The sequence below is a fragment of the Eretmochelys imbricata genome, chromosome 8 (assembly GCF_965152235.1).
Source record: "Eretmochelys imbricata isolate rEreImb1 chromosome 8, rEreImb1.hap1, whole genome shotgun sequence".
NCBI lineage: Eukaryota > Metazoa > Chordata > Testudines > Cheloniidae > Eretmochelys > Eretmochelys imbricata.
In genome coordinates, this window is record NC_135579.1 from 90966769 (window position 1) to 90975665 (window position 8897).

An 8897-nucleotide genomic window follows, 5' to 3' on the forward strand; every position below is an offset into this window, starting at 1 on the left:
CAAACAGGTCAGGTCATCAGGGAGTAAAAACCTCATCAATGCCCACCCTGGAATGACAAATCTATTGGACAGAAAGAATCTGTCACAGAATTTACTAAATATAAGGAATGGTATTAACCAGATTTTTCTAACCATCTCAAGATTTTTGTGGATGTGCAGGAATTTTCAAAAGAGGTGAAGAAAAGGAATTAGATCATTTTAGAAATGGCAAACTAGTTCCTAATCCATAGTCTGACCCACTTTCTATATTCAGCTAGCTGGTGAATTAAGTAATTTGCTAGCTCAGGAATTGGTACTCACATTTTGTTAAATACTAGCATGCTCTAAAGCCAGCCCAGAAGAACAAGTCAACTATACCTAAGGGATCTTTACTCAAGAAAGGCAAAAGGAATCCTACCACAGTAATTAATGCACCTTTCTGAAGCTGGCAGCAGATATATAGCCAACTAGGATTTAGAATTTAAGAAAAATATATTGTTGTTCACATGCATTCCAATTTTCCATTCTTATCAGAAGTGCACCAGATACTAGATACAGGTACTTTAAATCAAACCTTGCTTTGTTCAGTTTTATTGCTGCCTGGAAGTTTGAGGTTTCAAGGGCCTAATTCTGCCTTCAGGTACACGCAGTTGGCTTCTACTCACTTAATGGCAGCTTTGCAAATGTATCAGAAGACAAAATCTGGTCCTTAGACTCTAAATGTACTATAAACGACTTTTTCTGATTAATTGTCTAAAACCAACTAGCTTTGACCATGCTGCCTTGGATGGTGACCTTCACTGCCATGCATTAGTTATCTGTCCTCTCCCAAACATAACCCTAACTCAACAAGGTTAGCAATGCCTCAAAAAGGCATCACAAGACAAACAACAAGATAAATAAAACGATGTAGCAACAGAACACTAGTATAGTTAATGGGAGTGGAAATAACCTCCTTGTGTCCGGTCATTCATGCCACACGATTCTGAACTATGCTGAATCAGCATTAATAGTCTGCTTCAGAGAGCAACAAAGAACTACTTTTAATCTCTTGATCAAGTGTGTGAGCTCACTGAGCAATAGTGACAAAGCAAAGTAAAGGGACTCCGTCATCCTGAAAATTACATTCCGTAAAAACATCTGTTTTTTCCAATGTATTTTATGCATTTGACAGCACTGGTTTATAATCAGGTTTACTGTTTCCCCTGAATAGTCAGTTAGGCCTTGATCCAACAAGTACACAAACAGTCCCAGTAAAATCAATGGTACTACTCACATGATTCAAGTAAAGCACATACTTTCCTGGATTTAGGCCTTACTCAGTTGCTCCCTTGCTGAAAATCCTTTCATAAGGATAAATTATGGAACAACAAAATGCTTATGAAAAAATTTAAGGAAATTTTTAAAACTCAAAACAGTATTTAAAGGGTACTCTCTCAGAACTTGGATCATTCTGGAATTAGTCCATTTTAAAAAAAAATCTAATTAGCAGTATCCCTTTAACAGGGGTGAGTGCATCCAGCACAGCAACATAAAAAGTTAATACAATGATGGCAATAGAAAAGTTATTACATTTTGTGTGTATGTTTAAATAGATGAATTCTCAAAGATCTAAGCTATCTACAAAACAGAAAGGTTTCAAATTTAGATCTTTAGAAGGCACTCAAGTCAACTATCTTTACTAAAAAATTATGAAATCAAACAATCATGCTTGAAAATTTTCAGTTTAACTTCAAGTGATCACTCCAAGTAAATGAAACCAAAAAGTTATCCACCAATTTAGTCACAAAAAAATACTGGACAATTCTTGTGATTTTAATGGGAGGCTCTGAGCTACATTAAAAGAAATTAGGGGTTGATCCCAGACTTGCCCTGTGGTTCTCCTGGCAGGCAGGGATTGGAAGTGTTACGCATTTAACCAAAGGAGTAAAGAGCAAGCTTTGTACAAATTGACTGACACTTCCAACAGCCAATTTAGAAGAGCCACCAGGAGATCTTGAAAAGACTTATGTTAGTTCTTTTGCAGGCAGCACGAGGTGGGGGTGGAGGGGAAGAAATGGATCCAATAAATGATACAACTGTGATTTATCTCATAACACATTCAGGCAAATATGGATGTTGGGTGTAAAAATCTAACCCTTCCTTCACTACTACCAGTACAGCTTTAACTAAATGAACAGTTTACTTGTGGTAAGGCTTGAAGAGCAAGATTGATCAATTGTACTATGAGGCTGTATTGCTACTGTGCAACTACTATACTATCTAAGGTGTAGGAAAGGAAAGCTGGCTGTTCTTTTATTCCTTCTAGCATATTTTAGTGGGGCACATTGTAAAATAGGATTAACAGAAATAGGGGGATTAGAATGGAATAGCTTTTTCAGCACTGTGGTTGTGGTGACTGTGATGTTGCTCATTGCTAAACCCAGAGAAAATGGCAGCTCAAGAGTCTCAAGGGCTTATCTTCACTGGCAATTTACAGCGCTGAAACTTTCTCGCTCGGCGGTGTGAAAAATCACCCCCGAGTGCAGCAAGTTTCAGCGCTGTAAAGTGCCAGTGTAGACAGTACCCCAGTGCTGGGAACTACGCCCCTCGTTGAGGTGGATTTTTAAGAGTGCTGGGAGAGAGCTCACCCAGCACTGCGCCACGACCACACAAGGTACGTTAAAGCGCTGCCATGGCAGAACCTTAGGGAGGCACAGTGGCTATTATAATATGGCCTTATACTACTTCTGTTGTATGAGATCTTACAAACCACTTTTTAACTCTTAACAAAAGCTTTGCAATTCACCTTTATATATTTGTTTTGTAGACTGTGAATATACATTACCTGAATAAGAACCAAATGATACCGACCAGCGTACAATAAGTCCTAGTAAGACAGTAATTGTTATTAAGCTCCATTTTTCCATAGCTGATCTTCAAACCAAGTCAAAGGTACCTGAAAACAAGAAAACAAAGTCTATTGTAGCTCTGCCTATGTTTCTGTTCCTTTTTGCATTTGGAGTCCTATCATAATTTAGTGACACTGATGATAGTCTCACTCTGCCCCACATTATAAATGTGATGTTGCAATATTGCTTCTTTCTGCATGCTGCGATTAGACAGTTCATTCCAAGCACTGAAAAGTTTCTATGCATAAAACCAAACACTACACAGAAATATCTTCTCCCATTTCTGAGCCACAAGCTGACTAGGGTTCTGGCAAAAGAAAAAGAAAGAGTGTAAGATTTCAAACTACTGAGAGGAACCCAGATCTCAAACCAACATTATGTTGTACACACATACACATTATTAGACTCCATGTCCTTATATGTTGGGGACTGTATATGTAATACATACAGGTGGAGTGTTGTTTCTTTATGCATGATTATTGTTATTTGAAAAACTTCCTGTTACAGTGTTTTAGTTTGAGGAGGGAAAATACTGAGGCTGCTCATATCCATAAGCAGCTCAATAACTTACTTACTACTGAAATCCTGCAAAAATATTCAAGGATTTCTATACAATTCCTTGACTATCAATCAATTAGCAATAGCAAACACAGAATTGATAGTGTGACATTTAACCACTTTTTCTACTGCATTATCTTTTGCTTACATGATGACATAGGCTAAGAACGGATGTTTGATTAATGTCACTGCGCCAGTACTCAATATAGGCCTGATTCTGCAAACACGTATGCCCAGAAGTAGAGTTTACTGAAATGAGTAGTCCCATTTACATTAACAGGACTACTAGCTGCAGCAAACTCTACACATCTAGGTACTAATTGTTTTCAGGATCAGGCTCTAGTCTCTTACAAAAATCTTTTAAAAACTGAGACTTTCACTAAAATAAATAAATCCTATTTTTTTAAAATATACATATACAAAAAAGTCAGGATTTCAGATACACCTGAAGCCTTAAAGTTACAAATAAATACATTTTAGAAGTCAAAAGGATTTTTACTTGGTTGATGATATCCATTAACATCTAAATTTAAGCAAGAGGCTGCATCCCTTGCCCTTTACTAGGTATTTATAACATAACTGATTCTACCAGAAGAAAACTAACCTGAGATCCTACTAAGCAAAGAGGATTTGACTACAAAATGCTGAGTTTTAAGCCCATCTACATATTTGGATAAATATTTAAGATCCCAACAAGTTCAAGTATTTGTTTATTTAAAAACACTTCATCTTTAAACGTCAGCAATGTTCCCATTTGTTTGTTCTTTCTCTTCCTCCACAGTTAAAGGAGAGAAAAATTTTAACAGCTTCTGATGACTTATGTTGAGTACCCTGTTTAATTCCAAAGTTCTAAGACAAATTATGAAGTTTGCTACATAAGACATTTATTAAAGAGAACATGAAAGAAAAAGTATTATATGTTTTTTTTTCTTTTACCCAATTATGAGGATGAGAACTCATGTCTTTCTGCAGTCTCCCTGAGAGGTAAGCTCCACACAGCACAGGAAAGCCATGACAATGAGAAGCCTCTGGCTTTAGTTTGGGTTCTTATACACACTCCACAGTGTATCCCATCAGGCAACGGTGTGAAAAGCATTGCCCCAACTAAGAAACTATTCCTTAATTTCCAGGCCTTTCATTTCAGTCTAAGATTCCTCACCTTTTTTATAGCAAACAAAATAAATAAATCTTTAATATCCTGGAAACACAGGATTAAATTCAGTCCTGGTATATGTGGGTACTACTACTCTGAAGCCAACCTACTTTTGGCCCCACGAGTCTGACACTAACCAGGGCTGAACTAGGCCCTCAGGCTCTAAAGTTTCATTAAAACTTGAAGTCCATTTCTATAAACAGGGATTACAAATGTTACCTGCAGAGGGGGAAAGTGTAACAGTCACAGCAGGTGAGTTTTACTTTCTTCTTTTACACCAGTTTTAAATTCTAAAATGAACCAGGGACAACGCCTCCCACTTAAGGCACTCTACCCATCACAGTCCCCTTCCACAGAAGGTATGCAGAGTGAAACTTTCTACACCAAAATCTCTATATCCCAGCTAAAACCCATCTTTACTTTTCTCACCTTGACATGGATAATAATGAGCTTCTCCTCCCTAATGCGCCCTCGGTCCAGTCTATTCAAAACACCACTGCTCAAGTAATCTTCACCTCCAACCATGCTGTACAACTGCCCCCGTCATGAATCTCTTTTCTGGCTTCCTCTCTTTTATCCCATCAAATTTAAGATATTTGTAAAGTCCTAAATAACCCTATCCTAGCCTATATCTAGACTCTCATTTTCTCCTGTTCCTTTCATCTTCTGCTGCCACTCTTGCCTTTGCAGTCCTTCGTACAATTCCCTATTATTAGAACAATCTCTCTTTTCTTGTCTATCAAGTTCCCTCTTTCTCTCTTCTTCTTAAAACCCCATTCTTAAAGAATTCCATACTACTTTATCTTCCTTGTTAATAATCGCTCCATATCTTCCTTTACCTAAACTGTTACCCTGTGTTTTGACTGTGCTAGACTCTAAGCTCCTTGAAGCACAGAACTCATCATACTTTGATAAGGAAAGTGCTGCATAGGTATCGGAGGCAAAATAAATAGTAGTAATAACAATACAAAACACCTATGGTGGGAGCCACAAATATACTCAGGCACCGAAGTCCCATTTTTAGGCACCACTGCAATCAACAAAACTCCCACTCAGCTTCAGTCTAACCCTATAGGTACCTAAACTCACCCAGCACCTAAGTTTTTGCAGTAAAAGTTCCCTAGGCACCTACATTCCTGCCTCTGAACATTTGGAGGCAAATCTCCCAACTAAGTGATCCACAAATCAGGGGGAAGATAGGTGTTCCTCTGCCTAAACTGTGTGTTGGGCCCAATCCAGTAAATGTGCTCAGAGACAACCTAACTTCACAAAATGATTCAAGAGAAGGGAGGAAGGAGGACCTCACTTATTACCCTAACCACTGGGCTAAAGATTCTCACCTGGGATGTGGGAGACTCTTGGTTTAAGTCCCCCCTCTGCCTGATGAGGAGACAGGATTTGAACAGGAATCTGCCACCTGACTGGGTGCAGGTGCATAATGCTGTTGTAACTCAGAAAAAAAATTCCTTTCTGATTACCAGTTCAGGATGAGTGCTTAAGAAAAGGTACTAGTCCTGAAAGCACTTGCACTGTTCCACCACAATGTTTCTCTGTTTTGCCAAGCCATGAAACTTTACACCTCAGTTTGTTGTCATTAATATTTTTATTGTTACTGAATGTTAAGTAAAACTTTAACTTCATTAGACTGTTGAAGCTCCTGTCAAATGTAGAAAAGGAAATACTTTAAATGTCAGCAGCAGCACCAAAAGTCTCTAAACCCTTGACCAGAGAGGAAATTGTAGCTGAGATGCAATAATTAGCATTTTTTAACATTTTGTGAAATCATTCAATCACATTCAACACCACAAAAAACTGAACATACATGATAAAATAGGTGACACCCAATTTATTAAATCTAGTCATTCTGATTATCATTTTCCTTATCCTGACACTCATTTTAATACCAGCATGGTTTTATAGACCCATGTTTTATACTCTCTGCAGTCAGGCTATGATTACAAGGTCTCATAGTATAATGTGTTAGTTCTAGATCTCTAAAAAGAAAAGGAGTACTTGTGGCACCTTAGAGACTAACCAATTTATTTGTTCTCTGTTCTTGATATTGCAGTCACTAAAATCACATTACAATGAAGCTGAGGGGTCAAAAGGCAAAATGGAATCACAGTGATGTTTTTTTCAGTGCTGATATCTCACAAACCACCATGACTGAAAAAATTAAGCAACATTGCCAAATTAGGGTTGTATTTTGCTAGTGATGAATTATTAATTTCTCTCTGTGCTATCTTATGAAATACTGTTAATTTATAAATGGACAAGGCAAAATCACAGGTCAAGACAGCAAGCCTCTGGGATCTATCCCAAGAAAATCTATTGGCTTGGAACCTTGTAAACAGAAATGGATGAGTTTTGATCAACTACAGTTATAATTTTGTATGAGCCATTTCCAGTCCTTTCCCATTGTGACTCCCTAAATAAAGGTATGAGGAGAAAGGAGAGGAAGAAGCCCCTGATGCACTTGAACAAAGATAGCAGTTTCAGACAAATATTTTTTAATAAAAAAGGCAAAGGAAGAAAAAGCCTCGGACACGATCCCTAGACTAATGGCCTCTAATGAGCGGGCCCCCCATATGTTTGTGTGTGATATCATCAGGAATGCAATGAGCACTGTGATGAAATCCAAGGGCTGCTCAGCATGGTCAGAGGAAAAGGCTACCAATAATATGTTTCCGTCTGTTGATTTCTCCGATGATGGGTCGATTTTCTAACTACTCGGTATGCAGAGGACCCCGTCCCCACCACACCCACCAGGACAGGCCCACACCCGCTTCTCAGCGCCGTGAGGGGACTCCTCTTTGAGCCCAACGGCAGCCCGCCCTGCCCAACAGCTCCTCCTGTCACCCCCCTTCCCCTTCAGGGCTCTGCACTGCAGGGCGTGCGCCCCCACCGGACAAGATCGTGCCCCCCCAGCCAGCCCTTCGTCCCCGGGACCCTGCGGAGGGCCCCTCCTCCCCTGCCCGTCACACAGCAGCGGGCCCCACGCGCGCCCCCTTCACGTATGGCAGCTCGGGCACCCTCCACGCCCCCCGTTAACCCCCCGCCGCGACTCCGGAGGTCCCGCCCCCGGTGACACGCGTGGAGCGCCGTCCGCCTCACGCGCACCCACTGGGAATCCAGGAAGCGCCCCGCACGGATTTCCCGCCCCCGCGGGGCACCAGGAAGCGCTGCTTCCTGCTCCCGCCTCCCCCCACCTTCCCTCCTGCGGGAGCACGCAACTCCTGCGCGAGCCCGCGCCTCCCACTGGACCCAGGGACTCACCCTGACGCGCGCGTCCCCCGGCGATTCCGCGCTGGAGTCGAGCTGTTTCCGGTTCTGGCAGACGGGCACGCGCCGTGAGCGTCACGGGGCGGCGCGCACGTAGTAGTCCGGTGCACGCGGGCGCGAGGACGTAGGGCTGAGGGCGGGGAATGGCGAAGAGGGGGAGATGAAGTGAGCTGTAGCTCACGAAAGCTCATGCTCCAATAAATTGGTTAGTCGCTAAGGTGCCACAAGTACTCCTTTTCTTTTTGCGAATACAGACTAATAGGGCTGCTACTCTGAAACCAGAGAGAGAACAGGGACCGTAGGAGGGAGGCAGCCGGGGAAATGGGGGTCAGAAACATGGGGGGACAATAAGGGGCAGCCAGAGGAATGGGGAGTCAAGGGTAAGCACGTGACCTGCCAAGCAGAGCCCCACCAGCCCTAAGCCCTACAAGGCCCAGTGCGTCGGGCACTACAGGTGGCTCTCCTGTGGCCTCCTCTTAACCAGGTGAGGAGGCTCCACCAGGGCTTTAACTTACCAGTTTATCATGTGCTCCTCTTTTGCGGCAGCCGGTTGCATCGTATTAGCTAACCGGTGCCAACAAGGCACCTCTAGCCCTAGTCTGGGCTTGTTACCCCTGGCACCTCCTCAAGGCAAAACATCTACGTGAGCACACAGCATCCTGGCCTGAAGGTACGCAGGTTGTAAATGTCAGAAGGTGCCAAAATTCACACTCAGAATAACATTAATGCTGCCTCAGGCACGACACACAGGCCTTGTCTACTGCCAAAACCAGGACCTGTCATTCACCGAGCATTCAGCTCTTCTAGTGGCAGCACTAGTGCAGCTATGGCTTCAGGCAGCTGCCAGCTATTTATGCACCTTGTTGTTTTATCATACTCAGATTAGATCTTTATGACGGTACTTAAAAAACCAATGGCCACCTAAAACTTGGTCTGCTGTAGTGCTGCTCCTGTTACCACAACTAGTGGGGACGAAATGTTACAATGGTGGGAAATTACTGGCAAAAAGCCTGGTGGGGTAGACACAACTAGGG

The 8897-nt window shown here is 42.0% G+C and overlaps 1 protein-coding gene across 2 annotated transcripts in view; it reads right to left on the reverse strand.

Annotated features, from left to right (window-relative positions):
* The window catches only part of ALG6 (ALG6 alpha-1,3-glucosyltransferase), an 85811-nt gene extending 77865 nt beyond the window's left edge, over positions 1-7946 (reverse strand). The window contains exons 1-2 of one of the 2 annotated variants that reach the window (XR_013346956.1): positions 7858-7946; positions 2807-2917 (exon numbers count right to left, since the gene is read on the reverse strand). Coding sequence is in view for 1 of the 2 variants with exons in the window: in XM_077825316.1 (XP_077681442.1) it covers positions 2807-2888 (82 nt within the window). In the remaining variant the exon portion in view is untranslated. Of the gene's footprint in view, positions 1-2806; positions 2918-5921; positions 6280-7857 lie in introns of those variants that run through there. The other variant, XM_077825316.1, reaches the window with a different exon arrangement.
* Between the last annotated feature and the right edge of the window lie 951 nt (positions 7947-8897).